At 42.5% G+C, this 17,400-nt stretch overlaps 1 protein-coding gene across 1 annotated transcript in view; it reads right to left on the reverse strand.

The window, feature by feature from the left end:
* Positions 1 to 556: 556 nt before the first annotated feature.
* Positions 557 to 17,400, reverse strand: part of tenm1 (teneurin transmembrane protein 1) — a 161,143-nt gene continuing 144,299 nt past the window's right edge. Inside the window, 12 exon segments of the mRNA XM_051072179.1 lie at positions 557 to 2,638; positions 4,192 to 4,334; positions 5,067 to 5,773; positions 6,345 to 6,646; positions 7,050 to 7,261; positions 9,036 to 9,178; positions 9,862 to 10,106; positions 11,240 to 11,533; positions 12,274 to 12,518; positions 14,045 to 14,217; positions 14,912 to 15,225; positions 16,642 to 16,838. Of these exon segments, the coding sequence (XP_050928136.1) occupies positions 1,883 to 2,638; positions 4,192 to 4,334; positions 5,067 to 5,773; positions 6,345 to 6,646; positions 7,050 to 7,261; positions 9,036 to 9,178; positions 9,862 to 10,106; positions 11,240 to 11,533; positions 12,274 to 12,518; positions 14,045 to 14,217; positions 14,912 to 15,225; positions 16,642 to 16,838 (3,731 nt within the window). The 3' untranslated portion in view covers positions 557 to 1,882.

The raw sequence follows: 17,400 nt of genomic DNA on the forward strand, positions 1-17,400 counted from the left end.
TAAATGAGGTCATGCATACACAGCCATACACACCCGAGCCTCCGTCTTGACATATAATGTGGAGTGAAAATTCAATTTGACATATTGAAGTACTGATTTCCATGGAGAGAGTGCTGACTGCTGGAGTGGGTGGGGGTGGGGGTGGGGTGGGGGTCCGTCATTCATCTGATTGACATTACCGGCTTCTCATGAAAAAAATGAGGGGGAGAGATAGAGAAACAGAGGGAGAAAAAGAGAGAGCATCCATTCAGCGCACACAATTCTTCAGTGCAGTGGTCTCCTAGCAACCGGACCCTCCATCTTTTCAGCGCCGAGATGAGGTTGGACAGTATCTAGCGGAGCATATGGTTTAGAAGGGAAGGTGCATCGCAGCTGATCAGCAAAGTGCTAGTCAGGAACGTATATCACCTGCTCGCAGTCAGAACATATGCATTGTGCGTCTCTGTCATCCGCAGCCCAGGAGAGAAACACAAACAATTAATGGTGGGCAGATGGTGGAGTGACGGTGGGAGGGAGGCGTGCGGGGGATAGGCAGACGGATGGGGAGGTGGATTAGTGGTAGCTAGATTAAAAAAAAAAAAAAAAAAAAACTTCTTTACTTTCTTTTTTAACTTTTTTTGGTAGGGAGAGGCTTGGAAGTGGTTCATATGTAGTCTGATTGGCATTTCCTAATGAGAGGAGACAAGCTGTAGAGAACAGCACAGCCAACTCCAGGTCCTGCCCCTTCTGCACTCACCACCCACTCGCTGAGCCTCAGCTGTCACATTTCTTTTTCCCTTCCTCTGTGCATTTTTTTCTCTCTCTCTCTTTCTCCTTCTTCTTCTCTTCTGACAGACGCAGGTTCCTCATGCATATCTCAGTTTGAGCCATAATGATGGGTGATAATGACAGCACAGATTTGAAAGTTACAAACTCCCAGAAACAAGAACAAAGAGTGCACAACAAATGTGTGGAGGGAAGGCGCTGAGACAGAAAAGACGTGAGAGAGAGAGGGGGAGAGCAGACACAGAGAGAAATAATAAGCAACAATGCCTATGAAATCCCAGGGAGCAATCTGGTAATTCACACATAATAACTTTAATCAGCATTGTAACCCAATAAAGTCAGATTTTTCAGCGAGAATATTTACTATAGCCATGTATAATTCTTTGCAAAAATGTAACTGTTTTTCTATTGATTAACAATACTGACACTTACTTATGAACAACAGAATTTCCAGTTGAGCACTTTTTTCAGTGTGAAAGCACTGGCTATGTACATTCTTGATTTTAGTATACACACTCATACAAACTACTGTTGGAGCACACCAGAGGTGGAAAACCCCCATGAGGTTTCCTTCTCTAAAGGGGAGTGTCAGAGTCGACAAGGCCTCTCTTACACAATATGTAAACGATAGTATTTCCGAGGTAAACCATGTAGGAACTCAAATGGCAACCGGAGAGCTCTTGATTTGAGTTGTGAAGAGGATTATTCACTGGCAATCCTAAAGTCTTCATCTCTACAGTTCAGTGAGTTTCAAAATGATGAACAGTGTTGAAACAGCAAATGACAGACAGTCAGTCCATCAGTCAGTCAGTCAGTCAGTGTGTCAGTCAGTCAGTCAGTCCCAGGCCAGTTGGGATACAAAAAGCAAAGCCACAGCCAAACCACACTGCTTGTGCCACTGTTAGAAATTGGAGAAACTGGACGATAATAATAAAATACCATCATTTTGTCACAATTAAAGGCATTTGGAAATCTTTTTTCCCCCAATCTCTCTTCTTGTTCTTCTTTGTTGTCGTCGTCTTCTTTTTTTGATACAGTATAGAAACAGTAGAACAAATCAGAGTAGAGTAGAAACAGGCAGTCTTTGGTGGGGTGGGGGGCTGCTCATGTGTCTCTGTTACCTGCCCCCCACCTCGCTTAGTGTCATAAAGTGGATGTTGGAGGGGCAGTCGGACAGCTCCGGCTGCTGCTCTATAGGCAGGGAGTAGTAGCCGTCGTAACCCTGAACGCGTCCTCCGGACAGCAGCTGCTGCTTCTCCGCCTCGCTCCATGCCCTGCTCCCTGCATCCCCTAAATCCAACCTCTTCTTCTCCTTCTCCCATGCCCCATCCACCGCTCTCTTCCTCGCCTCCTCCCTCACCCGCGCCCTCTCCTCCTCCTCGTTCCCGCCATAGCGCACGCACAGGCACAGCGCTCCCTGCTGGAGAGTGATATCGGCGAATCGTCGAGTCCTGCCATTCACCGTAGCGCTCATCTGGGACACACTCACGTTCACACCGCTCTCTAGGACACGGCCCCCAACTCCCAACCCCAGGGCGAGGTCTTCTTCGATTGGCCGGGACTGGAGGAAGTGGTGGGTGTCACAGCCATGCACAGTGAAGCTCAGCCCGCTCAAGTGGACGGCACCATTTAAAATGGCCGCCACACGGCGGCTGTCCTCACTGGCCACACCGATGACTTCAGCGCTGACTCGGCCGTGGGAGACAGCAAATCGGATGCTGGGGCCGAGAAGAGAGGGTCTGGAACCAAAGGGAGGAGGGCGAGTTGGTCTGTGGCAAGTGGAGCCGACAGGCTCTGAGACCAAAGGCAACCTGTCTAGAGAGATGAAACTCCTCAGCTGTCTCCGCAGCTCGCACTGGATCCCCAAAACCACCTGAGGAAAATAGAAAAATACACAAAAGAGGAATTAAAAAGGTCTGAATCAACTTAGACAGTTATTATTTTACAGCTTACATTTAGACTTGTCATAACAGAAAAACTACAGGTTTTACAAATAACATTTTATGGACAGCTCTGCTCCATTGGAGTGTTGTAGTGACCTAATGTCAGTGAGGCAGCATGCACAATAACAAGGCCCTAAAACCTAATTGAAACAAACTCTCAATTCATTTTATTATTGACACCTGTGTATTTCCTGCCAAGACTTATCAAAATGACCGCTGTGAAAATTGTTTAATAGGGCTGGGAAGTAATAAAAACATTGTTTAATGGTACTCTGGAATTCTATTGTGGTATAAATCTTAGGGCTGCCACAATATTGTATTTTCACAACAGGCTTATTGTAGCCAAAAGAATTCCCATTAACAGTAATATATAAAGATATTGTGATATCTATAGAAAATTTGAAAAATTCAAAAGTCAGAGAAATTAATCTTTAACTTTTTACATTCTAAGTTCTTTTTTGGCAAATGAAGTACACTCAAAACATTAATTGATTAATTGCTGATTCATAAATGCAAGCAAACTATAATTAAAAACTTAAAAACTAAATTTCATCAGGTTTTTGTGAAAACTTTGTGAGTTTACATAAATTAGCCATATTGTGATATAATAGCTGCAACTAAAAAACATTTTCATCACTAATTCATCAGACAGTTATATTCTTTTAAGTTTTAAGTTTAAGGTCATTGTTTATTTAAGATTCAATTCAAAATTATATAAAAGGGATAAAAGCAGCAAATCCTCCCATTTAAGAAGGTGGAATCTGCAAATGCTTGAGCTACATTTTTTGATGACAATTACTCAATCATCAAAATTGTTCATTTTTATCCACTGACTTATTTGTTACCAAACCAATCAGTGTTTATATAGACAATCATTTGCTTCAACATTAAATAAATACACAAGTACTGAAAGAAATAATTATATTAATAAACTGTGCAAAATATATGCCATTTCCACAAACCAATAACTAACAATAATTTAAAAAACATCACATTCAAGTCATTGTTATGAAATATTTGCTGCATGTTATATAGCTGTCATCACCGCTCACCATTCAGTCAATCGGCCTCTCTTGAACAAACTCAGCTACTAATACCACATTTAACCATCTTACAAAGTGACTAACTATTACTACTACTGACATCAAAAAACACACCTCCTACATCTAGATACTACGTTGCTGGTTACTACGACCCGTAAGCGCAACGGTCAAGTGTGGTACGTGAAGGGCGGGATTAGTTTGTTTCCCTGAATTCATAGTTTGATTAGACACATTTATGGTATGTATACACCCCTAAGTTCAAAATGAGTCATCGAAAATATTTAAATGTTCAAATGAAAAGAGAAAGGACAGGGGAAAAAGCACTAAAAATGTTTTTTAACATATGTGACATATGCCGAGGGACAAATAAATAATCACAATGTAGGAACTCGAAGAGAGTTACTGCAGCTAACTGAGGTTTTTAGTGGTGAAAAGCTCACCTTGCTGGAGTCCCAGTCCTGGGTCTTGGTCTGGGTCTTCATCAGTTCATATGTTTGTTCCATTCTGCCCACCTCAGGCTTTGGGAAGCCTGGGACAACATTATGAAGCTGGAAACCAAATAGCTGCAGCCAGCTACCAATGTCTAGATACATACATACACACACACACATACAGACACACACGTACAGACAGAGAGAAAATTGCAGAGGGAGAAAGTTAGATTATAATGTGTATACTGTGAAGCAAACAAAAAGTCATAAGGCCAGAGAAACAACATCTTGTACAGGAAATCACACAATATTTGAGTATAACACGAGGTAGAGATGGGTCGGCTGGTGTTTCCCTCACAAACAGATTCCTTCTGTAATAAACAATACTGCTGCAGGAAAACGTGACAGGCCAAATGAATGTTCCATTAACCAGAAGGACACACGCCCCCACCGACATCCTATATTCATTCTGCTGCTCTGCTATTCCATCTCTTTCCCTTGCTTGAGTCTCTATTTTGTCTCTCGGGGAAACAGTATGTTCTTGACAGACAGAGGGAACAAAACATAACAGCCTGTGTTAAAAAACAAGATGATCACAGGCATGGCTGTCCTTTCTGTTGCCAGTTCTTTCTGTCTGTCACATCTTTTCTCTCTGCAACACAGCTCACCTGTGGTTAGCTGTGGGCCCCGTTCACTCACTCTTTATGGCAGATGTTTCTCGTGTAGGTGTGTTTGTGTGGGAGCAGGTGCTGCTGAGTGAAATATCTGCCTGTATCTGTGTGAGAGCTGTAGCGTGGCAGCCTGTGTGTGTCAGACAGCGATTCAGTGTGGAGTTGGGCTGTGAATGAGTGTGTGTGAATGTGAGTAGTGTGTGTGATGCTCACCTGTAGTAAACTGTGTCACCTCTTCCACTCTCCCGACCGGGCAGTTATTTTTGAAGGCGTACAAGTTAAACGGCTTCGGTTCCTTGCTCAGCTCACCCCACAGTTCATGATTCGGTGAAGTCCATCGGCCAGCTAGTGTGTCGTAATCTCGCCTGCCCAAATGAACCAGTCGGGTGAGAGGGTCGTACAAGCCTCCGTGAAAGCCGATGACAAGCTGGAAGTCAGGGTTGGTGTCCTGATAGACCTCTCCATAGGGGGTGTAGAGGATCTCTTTGACCAGTCGCCCCTTGCTTGAGAAAACCGCCCTTGGGCTCCCCACACTGTCGCAGGCGACGTAGTACTCCTCTCCGCTGCTCAGCTCCATAGCAATGAGATGGCCCTGGAGGTCGTAGTACAGCGACGTGATCAGATTGCTGCTGTGGTTGTACAAGTGGCTGACCCTGGTGGGGTGCGATAGGTCAGCATAAAAAAACTGCAGCTGCTCGCCCTGGCTGCTCTTGGTGGCCACACGCCGACCCAGCCCGTCATAGCGGTACCACACAGTGTGCTCAGTCACTCGGTTGAAGATGCGGGTCAGCAGGCCATTGGAGTTGTAGTCAAAAAGGTTGTTCGCTCGCTGGCGGAGGAAGCCATCGTCATCGATGCTGTACTGTAACTCGCCGAGGTGTGTGATGCGGTCTCTCTGGTCGTAACGCAGCGGAGTCAGCCTAGAATTACATCAGACAGGCATGTAATACCGCTCTGCTCTTATGACCCTAGGTCTAACGTTAATACATCAATGATACTAACATGCTACCAATAATAATGCTAACATGCTAACAGTTAACGTATAAAATTTATCCATTCACAATTTTAGTTTAGGGTGTTAACATGATAACATTTAGCACTATTAGCACTAAGCACAAGGAACAACTGAGGATGATGGGAATGTCATTAGTTTGACCTTACTACTGAACAAATTAAGACCTTTAACATGGTGATGGTGCCAAAATAAGTTAGAGGATCACTTAAGCTATTACAATTCATCTTGAGGGGAACACAAATATCTATCCAATAGTTGTTGAGACATTTCATTCAAAACCACAACTGTCAACCCTGTGAAATTTTTGACCTGCTGGTGGTGTCAGATGTCAAGTCAGGATTTCGCTTAAGTTAGTAGGGTTCTTTGGATGAGGACCATGAATGTCTGTACAAAGTCTAATGGCAATCCATTAGCCTTGAGCTGTTGGTCAACACATTACCTGCTGTAAAACAGAAAGCTATTAGGTGCTAACTTACCTAGCGCTGGTCCCATGGCTGAGCAGGTTGATGTTGCCGTTGAGATCGTAGCTATAGCGCCACTGAGGCCGCTCATTGACTGAGGCACTCTGCAGCTGGCTATCTGCATCATACTCATAAGTGTAGCGGGTCACATTACTGTCCACACCCACCCTGATGTCACAGGTGGTAGTGCGCCCTGCTGAGTCATACTGGATGGTCATCCAGTAGGCAATAGATTTAAGGATCTCATACTGGACCTCTACCACCTGGCCGTAGGAGTTAAAGACTTTTGTGTGCTTCATCAGATGGGTGGTGATCACCTGGATGACCACAGATAGCACAGGTTAGCTGTGTATGCACGTGAACATACACATACACCTAAAATCAGGCTGAAATGCTTCATGCAACATTATATCTGCATATTTTTTGGACACCTGGGAGCAGCAAAAGATGCCTGGCACCAAAAGCAGCCCCACTGGGGTCTCCACTAACTTTTGAGGAAAATATCTGACTCTTTAGCTACTATATGCTTCTAGTTGCTAACTTTAGTACTGGACAAATAGTGTGCAGTGGGTTTGTCAGATCACAGTAGACCGACTGCCTGTTGTGGCTGGAAACAAGATTGATGAGTGTTGAGAACAACAAAACCACAAAGATTAAAAGCTAGACAGATAGAGGCATTACAGTTCCTGCAGTTCGATATTGTGTGAGTGCTTGGCCTACCTGGTTGAGGTCATAGAAAATGACGCTAAACTTTCCAAACTGCTCCACCCGTCCCGATACGTCAACATAACGGTACAGGTCTATAGGCAGAGGGGTCTCATTGATGACTGCCTGCATGCTTGTTACTCTGAAGTTGTTGTAGCTGTAGTCAAACCGGGCGTTAACCAAACCCTCCTCACTGAAGCGAAAGATCTGCCGGCTTGTCAAGGGACCTATGTATGTATAGAAATCAGAGGGTGAGAAATTAAATGTTATTGAAATTTGCATTATGCACGTTGGCATATGTGTGGACTATACACATGATGCACACGCAGCACTCACAGTTGGCTATCACGCTACCCATACAAGCCTGCCTAATTAATTCAAATCAAGGTCTAATTCAACATCATTAAGACAGACACACGCAGTGCAATCCATTCAATCTTAACTATCCCCACACCTCTATGGCATTTCCAGTGGTGACCTTTAATATGGAGAGATAATGAAATCTAAAGACAATAGCCATGATGGGCCAATGTGCTCCTTAATGTCAGAGCATCAACATTAACAACACCATTCATCACCTCTGCTGCTAGATACTACAGCTCATCCTCCATTTGGAAAAAAGGCCTGCTAATGAAACACCATTATGGTGCTATTTGAGATGACTCTGATTGCAGTTAAAATGACTAAGTGTCTAGCTTTGGAGACTGCAGAGAGCTGGATCAGCATTACATCTGCTATTTTTATTTTCTGTGGAATGTTGATTCTAAAGCTGCGCTAATGGGAAAATGGCAAAAGGAGTGAGAGCAAGGTGGAGGCTTTCCCACAGCCCTAGGGAACTTGCAGTTTGTTTGTCTCGCTTTTCTAGCTGTCACTTCCCCAAGCTGTCATCTCTCCCTCTCCTTTTCTGTTCCTTTTCTACCTCGCTTACTTCTCTATATCCCCGTCTCCCCCTTTTTTGGTTCCTTACTTTTCCTTGTCTCCTCTCAAGGGACAATTACCACTATCTCTCCTCTCTCCAAGGCTACGTTTGTTCTGCTGAAATGAGATCAGTTAAAGGAAGGTGAAAGTCTATTCACAGTGAGGGCAAAGCGATAAACACGTGTGCGTGCGCACACGCACACACACACACACACACACACACACACACACACACCTGTGCCTCACAGATTAGTGAAACCTGATCATGGTGAGCCAATCACAAAGCCAAAGCCATGTGAAGTGAACTAGTGGCAGAGATGAGAGCGCCTTCAACCACCCTGGAAAGACTTTGTAACTTAAGGGAATTGGTGAACTGTATTGACAATGACACATATCTGAGCATAACAGCTAAAGGAGCCCATGGATGACCAGGTTCTTACTAGGTAATACTGTAATTTATAAACTATAATGTCCTTCTAACGAATGGAAGTGAAACAATTGTTACATTATTAGGATTTTAAGTGATATCCTGTCCCACACAGACATGTATGAGTACAAACATGAACGTTCAAGAAGTGTTCATATGCAAACAAGCAACACAAATTAAGTATACCCACACCTAGCTAACCACATATTCCTTATATTCATGCATTCGCTTGTATACTTTGATCAGGCAGCCTGGTTGCGGAGGTGGGGAAGAGACAGCGCGGCTCAGAGCCCAGGGGGTGGTCTTGTATTTACAGCTGTGGTAGACCACAGTCTCTTCCAGTTGAACATGCTCAGCCTGATTCACACTTCTAACTGTGGCTGTGTCAGTCTCTGCAGCTGATGAAAATGGTACTAAGGCTGACTCAAAGAAAGATTACAGATTTTGATACTACTCAAGAAATCTAGCTCAAGATGTATGATTGTGCCGTCTTGTCACAGTGCAGATGCCTTGAGTTGCGCCTATAAGACGATTTCACACTCAGATAGATACTTCTAAATTATCCATTTTATGACTCATTGCACATTGTAAATATTTCAAATTTGTGGCTCTTGGTCCCTTTGGTGTATATGTTGTGAATGTGTGTGTATATGTACCTGTCTGTCTGTATCGTATGGAGCTTATGAAGCCGTTATGGGTGAGATGAATGGTCTTGACAGTGCCAGAGGCCTCATCATAAGTGAAGGTCACCAGGGTGGAGTCATAAACCACCTCAGAGAGCCGTGCTGCTGGTGTATACCTTGAAAAACAGAGTAAAATAAAACAACTTATAGAATAGATGAGAAATTAGTTAGCTGTGTCAGTAATGTCTAATAAAATGGTAAAATGTACAGCAAAATACACATTTGAACTTCAGTATAAGTAAACATGCTATACCTCATGAATAATACAAAGATACATTTCATCAAAATCAGACCGGCTGCTGCAGCAGTTATGGCCTTTCAAATCTTGAAAATGGGGCCGTTTATTATAGTGTCCCCATCAAGCCAATGAGTATTAAAAATGTTAAATGCCAGAACACTGCCGGAATCAGTCCCCCAACTTTCATCAAAATCAGATCAGTGGTGTCTGACATAGTATGATGATAAAAAATTTGACCTTTAATCAGTCTCCACCATTAGTCCAATCAGTGTAATTTGTAGGGACAGCTGGGTGTGTGTGGCACGTTTTGGTGTCGGCTAGACTTGGTCTAATAGGGCTTTTAAATTTCTGAGATTAGTCTTTAATTACAGCACCTTCATCTAGCCAATCAGTGTTATGTTTTTATGTGCCTGACTGTCGTGCCAAGATGCGTAATGCCTCCAAGTTTTGTTAGAATCAAATCAGTGGTGTCTGCAATGTCACCTCTTCCACACTGCACTGCCTCCCTAAATTAACTGATAAAGCCGACAGCCAGTAATACGTCTGTGATCTGTGTCATACCTGTAGATGACACTACGTCCTGTTCCCAAGTACTGAGTCCTCATCAGCCGCCCATCGAGAGTGTAGTCCTGCATGAAGGCGGCTTGACTGTCTGGAGGCATGTAAATGTTCCTGTAGTAACCAACGGACAGGAGTGACTGCAGGGTGTGTTTCACCATGCTGGGCATCGTCACGGCAACCAGACGGTCTGTTTGGTCGTATTCAAAGACATAGCGCCGCTGGCTATGCAGAAGCAGCATAATGGACTGAAAGAAGGCAGACAAATGCACAGAAGACTTAGAATACTGTAGCTTTGTGGTTTGATGAGCTTCTTCTTTCTCTGTGTGAAGTATCTTTGTATCTCAGTGTCATCTGGTAAAAACTTTTTTTTTTAATCACAAAAATAGGTGGGGAGGGACAACCTTGGTTGAGGTCCTGGCACAGTTTGACCTAAGGTAAAATAATGTTGTGAAAAAATACTTTTATATTTAACTGTGAGGTATAATATTAATTTATTAAAAATACATGCAGATATAATTCATTTCTGGATGGCTCTATAATATAAGCTAATTTACACTCTGTCTTGAACCAAAACCTGATACTAAATATATTTCAGGCTGAATATCATTTCATTCTATATATATATATATATATATATATATATAAATTTAATTAAATTTATTAATTTAAAATATGGAAATTATAACTTCTGCTAGCTTTCAGCTTTGTCACACATTCACATGAATATACTTGTCTCTGCATATGCCCATTTAGTAGAGATCACATGTACTCTACATTATTTCTAACATTTAAAAAGCATAGTGTTTTACTGTAAAAGCCACTTTCAGTGGTGAAAAGAAAAGAAACCACTGGTTTCTCTTCTTTTCACCACCACCCTGAAAATCACATTGCAGAGCCTTGAGACTCGAAACTTGAAGTTATGCAATGCTTCAGAATGAACATCTCTCAAAGCTGTGTTAGTATGTTGTAGTCATGCAGCTGTAAGTGCAGATCAATTTAAACAGTAAGTGAACTTTGAAAAAACTTCAGACTTGAACTTCGCTCTGCAGACTGACTTTCATAGTTTGGTAAAATGAAAGGGAAGGAAAACATAAAAATTATGGTTGGTAGTATAGCACTACAAAGCATTTGAATGTGCTTTCAGTTTGTTACTGTCATTTCCCACAACAGTACATCTCGTACTTTTAGCGTTAGTTTTGGTTTCATATCACTGCAACAAACTGTAAGGCAGCAAACAAAGGAAGAGCAGAAGTGTTAGATTTCTTCTAACAGTAAAGACAAATACAGTGTGTGAAGCCATCAAACAAATTTCTGTATGATATAGTCACAACCTGTCTGTCACGTCCCACCTGAGCATGTTTTTGAGTACAGCTCTTACTCTGTCTGCATATGTGTAGCTCCAGATCTTGCCATTGACCCAGGCTCTGGACACCACCCTGTCGTTCTCGTACTCCAGCCGTTCAGACCACTCTCCACGGTGAATGGCGGACAACAGTCCTCCGCCAGAATAGCTGATATTTACTTCAGTATATTTGCTACTGGGAGACCACACCACGGGCCGGCCCAGCGGGTCATACTGGATATGGAGGGTGAACTTCCTGTGGTCATCATAGATTTTCCCTACTCTGGTGCTCTGATCAAAGTCTATGGACAGCAGGTTCCTGTTATGTGCCTGGAGGGAAGAACAGTAAAAATGTCAGCTAGTGGGAGGAGAAGAAACAAAAAACTGCTTTATAATCACCATAAATTCTAAATAAGGCCACAGACATGCAAATATAAATGAAGTGGCATGTCTGAGACAAGCAGAGGTTTCATTAGTTTTTATAAATTAATTGTGACATTTAGAGAAAGCCGGGCCTGCATAACAGCAATAAATTACCTTGTGAACAAGTGAAGAACTGAGTCCTGGGGATTGCTAATTAATTAGTAGACATCAGATAAAATGTCCTGTTCCTATGAAATATTCTGTTTGTGTGGTATACTTTCCATGTAGAGAAAAAAGAGATGGTGTTGCAATATGTGGAAAGTACAGCCAACGGTGACGTCATTAATCACTCAAAGCATCATATTGTGTAAAAACAGGCTGTAGTACTGTTCAAGCTGCTCAGCAGTTTGTCTCAAAACAAACGTAAGATCCACTGAATAGATGTGTGTACACTGCAATTAGAAGTGACATTTCTTTGTCACTTTTGATAGTGTTTAAAAGTCAGATTACACAACTTTGCCTTGACCTAGCACGACTCTAAGATGTGGTTGCAGTGATGCAATTTGACCTACTCACAGAAGTTTCCATGATATTTGGCTGATGTTGGAATTTTTACAGGTTGACTAATGCATATTGTCTTTGTGTAGTACTCAATTTGGAGGACTGGATTTATTCAGCAAGAAAATGTTTGTGTTTTAGTGTTTTACCCTAAGCCTGCGTTCATAAGTGCTGTAGTTAGTCTTGCTCTGCTCCTTCCTCTGCCTCCACTCTATCAGGCTGGGAGCGTGGTCTCCTGGTAGACTGATGTTACAGCGACTGGCCGTGGGACTAACTCCTCCCCCGACGCCTCCTGGGAGGAGGGGCTCCGTGCTGAGTGAAAGCTCCATCCCACTCGCCAGTGACACGAGGAACGACCCATCAGCACTGACTCTGTATGAACTCTGAGCGTGGTCTGGTGGGGGGTTTATCAAATATCATGGGTGGGTCATACACAGATATATGCTCACACAAACACAAAGGAACACAAAACCACACACGCACAGAAGGATGCAAATATGCAGCAACAGATGAAAAAGTGTGAAAAAACATCAGTCACTGTCTCAAAACACAGCCTTGAGAAAAATCAATGAGATACTGCAGCAGGCTATGTGAATGCAATGAATACATGTCTAGTTTTTTGTATGCATGTTTTGTTTGAATTAATTGCTTAAATCTCTGTTGCTTTTAACATTTTCTGTATTCAAAAAGAGAGCAGGAGCGAAGAACAGAGGTAGGGGCAGATAGACAGACAGAAAGAGAGAGGGAGAGCTTTAAAAAGAGGAGGAAGAGAAAGAGAGAGAGAGAAGAGAGAAGTGGGGGTAGGGGCAGGGTGCTTGGACAGTTTTTCACACATTGCAAAGATTTCTGAGAAACTGCTCTTTCATTTCATGATCAAGATATCAGTGTTCAATTTACACATGCCAATATCAGTTTATATCATTCCTTTACCATTTGTAAAACACAATTAATTTAAAAAATGGCAAAAATAATCATAAAACTATATTTTAATCATAAAACTTAACACAGCTAATAAAGTGGATAGTTACTTCTATTCCCTCCACCTCTATAAAACCTCTTTCTATACATATGGTTATTGTTGCCTCAGAGGCAGGAAAAGACAGTGAATTTGTGGGTGGTGGAAGAAAAGGGGGGGGCACTCTAAAATAGGAGGTCATTTCAGCTCTTCCCTGGCAGCTCTGTCACACTGTAGCACTGTGCACATGCCTGCGTGTATGCAAGTGCATTTATGTGTGTTGGGGCAGCTTTTCTCTCCCTGCAGTCCTGTCATTGTGACAACTGCTAGAAAGCAATTAAAGGGATGACATGAGAAGAAACTGCTCCCATGAGTGGGTTCTCCACTCCACTCTCATTTTCTCTTCTTCTCATCTCTGCCCTCTTTTGCGTTTTTTCCCGTGGTCGTTAAGACATTTCGCAAGTCAGTCAGATCTGTCTCTTCTTTTGTAAATAAATAGCCCTTTTTTATTTTACTGCCCATTAGTCCAGTTGCGTAAAGAGGTCATATCAGATCCATATGTGAATTATTTATGGAGAGTGATTTTCAGAGCTGTGAATCTCCTGCACATACATTCAGTGCAGCCGATGGAGACGGAGAATAAGAAAACCACAGGTCAGAGCATCTGACCTGACTAGAATCATGCCACGTTATTGCAGTTTGTCAGTCATAAATGTTTAAATACCACCATAACCTTACAGTCTGCCCTCTTTATACATTTGTGTGTGCTGTCTATGGTTTAGACCCCCCCCAGATGAGTCATAAGCAGCCTTTCAGCCTGTTTGTGGTAAAGCAGATGAGGACAGATGTATGGTGGTGAGGCTACAATCTTTCCTGTGTCAACTGGTGAACACATGGAGACTTCACACATGTGTTCCTACTGACCTGTGTGCAGTAGAAAATAAAAATGCACCATGATGCTGTACCTTGTCTGAAGGTGTAGATGGTGTCACTGGCAGACAGGTTAGTACTGGTGATAAAGTTCTCGCGGTTAGATGCTTCAACCTCCACCCGAGACCAGCGCTCCAGGTTGCCGTGGAAACCGCTCACCTCACCCGTGGGGAGGGTTATGTTGGTCACACGGCCCTCGCTGTTGTACCTTGGAGAGTAAACACAAAGACCATGATGCACAAGCACGCGAACACGAAAACATGTAAACACACACACACACACACACACACACACACACACACACACACACACACACACACACACACAGATAACTGTCCCTCTTGGCCAAATGAACAGAGCCATACACACAAACACACACACACACGCACGCTCACTATCGCTCTGTTTCCCCCTCTCATACACTAGCATCAACACAGAGGAAGTGTCAACTATGATTTATATGTGTAATTATACAGCTGTGGAATTTGACACAGAGACTGCTTTGGTAGTGGTGAATAATTCAGACAGATGTGTTTTTGTGTGTGTACTATATGTGCAACAATAAACATGTGTGTGATCAAAGTGCTGCAGAAACATCTTTCAGCTAATCAGTCAGTAAAAACTAAATAGGAAAACAAGTCTCACTAGCTTTCTACAGCGGTGGTGGTGCTCTTGTTACCACCAGATGGCACTCATATGTCACATCGCTTAGTTCTATCTCACATTCATACACGTTAACATACATGTAAACCCCACGTCCATACAAACATTCAGAGTCAAGCATTAAAGCATGAATAAATTAAAAATGTTAAAGATGAAAGGAAGGAAAGAAAGTTAGTGTGAGAAAGAAAAAAATGAGAGCATATTAAGCAGAGAATAAAAACCAACAACTACAAACTCACTCATAAACTGTGGTCCAACTGTTCTCATCACTCTTGGTTGCTAGGAGACCAGTGTTGCCATGGTAAGTGATGTGGGCGATGTCATGGCCTTGGGCTGACACCTTCCTCAGTGTTCCACTGTTGCTAAGAGACAGCCAGTACACCTGTCCGCCAGGTAGCGCCAGCCAGAGAGGCACTCCGTGAGCATCTCTCCTCACCTGGAGCCCGTGGCCATTGCGGCACGTCAGTCCAGACAGCTGACCGTCTGTGCCGTAAGAGAAGTTGTATAGGTAGTGGCCAGTGATCAGGTGTTTGGTGAACATGTGGGAACCATTCTGTCAGGGAAAGGAAAAGAAAGTAATCAGCAATGCATTGTTGCTGCTATCAATAAATCCATGACTAAGTCTGTGTATAATGTCCTTCAAAAGTATGTTCTTGGTAACCACCAGACAGCTTGAAGCTAATTATTTACTAAACCTTGTCATGCCATTAAAAATTGACCTTTTAAAATACACCATGCCACATGTGGGATGCTTTAGCCTTGATAGCGCTACAATAGGTGTGCTTTGTTGTGTGCCAGACTCAATCTTTGCACAACCTTGACAAATTATAAATTGTTTGAAAGTCTCCTGATTCTGTCTGTGCAAAGCATTTCAGGATCCTCATTACTGCAACAGCTGTTGACACAAAATTGGTTCAGACTCGTGGCTATGGCTCCACAGTGTTTTCCGCACATAAGGTGCTACTACTGCCTTGTATTCCAATTTTTATGGCAAATAAATGAATAAATATATAAATTAATAAATACATTTATATCATGTTTGTGCTTCTTTGAGGTTCTATAATTCTTACACTCATTCTGACTGTTACCTTAGGAGTGGTCTCCTTAGGTAGACCAGTGCTATGACTGTAATAAAGAGGCTAAGGAGCAGCTACATTTTTATTTTGGCAACATTATTTTCAGGCTTGTGCATAAAAATGCAAGTGTGTGTTAGCAGGATGAGGAATGTCTTTGCTAGCGAATCAAAGTGAATTAAATGTGTAAGTCATTGTAGCGTCAAAAGCAGCATGCTCCAATACATTTTTGAAGGGCAAATAATATTTTATAATGAACTGCTAATCCATTGTAAATAAAGGTATTTTATTTTATTTGTGTCTGCATATATGGAGAGTTTGGAGTGCTTCAGACTTAGTATTATTATTATATTAGTTTAGAACGTGTGGGAAATATTTGATAATGCTAACGTAACATAGCTGATATTATGACATTTAGTCTAACCATACTATAGGGTTTTGTAATTTGAGGCATGCTGTGTTATTTTTTTGAGAAATGTAATTCAGAATTATCTCAGGTTACATGATTATTCAAGTGTCAGGTCAGATATTCTTCCCTCTAAACGGTTTACATTAACAAGCTCACATTAGCTTTGTCAGCTGTTTCAGTTGGCGTTAAACCAGGCAGTTACTGGAGGTAAATATTTAGTAACTCACCAGAACTAGTGTCTCTGGCTCAAATTGTTTACATCTAGTTAAGTGTAAATATTAGTAATCACAGTTATAAGAAGGCTTAGTCTGAACCTATGAACCACACAAAATTACACCTAATTAATGTAAATGAATGTGTACAGTGACAGTAATTATGTTCTTACATAGGTCTAGCCCTCATTCTGACCTTAAATGAGGTATGGCACACTACTTTATATCTGGCATGCAAATATAGATTGAATAGACAGAGCTAAGGCATGATGTACCTGGCTGAAGAGATAGAGCTCCTGGTCTAGTGGGGAGCTGATCTCCACCAGACCGGCTGGGCTGGGCTGAGGCTGGTTGGGGCTTACAGCTCTGATCCGGATGTTGCCCAGATCAGCAATATATAGGGTTCCATTGGGGGCCACTGCTAGAGAGGAGGGGGCTTTGAGACGAGCGTCACGGGCGTAACCTCCATCTCCTGATAACAGATAAGAAGACATTATTTCAATGAGGACAAACCCTTTATCAGCAAAATAGAATAAGTGAAGACACCCTGAGTTATAAACACACTGAGAAATACAAATCATTCTTTAAAGTCAGAGAGAAGCCTCAACTGATACACACAAGCTTTGCAAAATATGAACATCCTATGGTGTCGCTTAAGCATTTATCTGTTTAGCTCAGGACTTGGACTTGTTGGGATACTGTAGCTTCCCAATGGAGTGGATATGACCACCTTGATAGTGACCTCAGCCTTATCAGACGGTGGTAGTGGGTGACTGAATGCATTCAGATGTCTTTGGTAGCACAGCGGGATAATAGCCGGGTGAAGCCCTTTAGATGCTGTCAGCAGTGGGCCCGGGGCCTCTGATGGGTCTCTGCAGACAGCAGGGTGGCAGTTTATCTCTTGACAGCATGCACATTATGTGTGTGTATGTTTTGTGCACATGTGTACGCTCTTGTCTGTTTGTATTTGTCGGGTGTGTGCTCACATATGTGTGCATGTTCAAAGACACTGTGTGAGTGTTTATGGTGAAGGG

The sequence above is a fragment of the Lates calcarifer genome, linkage group LG8 (genome assembly GCF_001640805.2).
Source record: "Lates calcarifer isolate ASB-BC8 linkage group LG8, TLL_Latcal_v3, whole genome shotgun sequence".
In the NCBI taxonomy this organism is placed as follows: domain Eukaryota; kingdom Metazoa; phylum Chordata; class Actinopteri; family Centropomidae; genus Lates; species Lates calcarifer.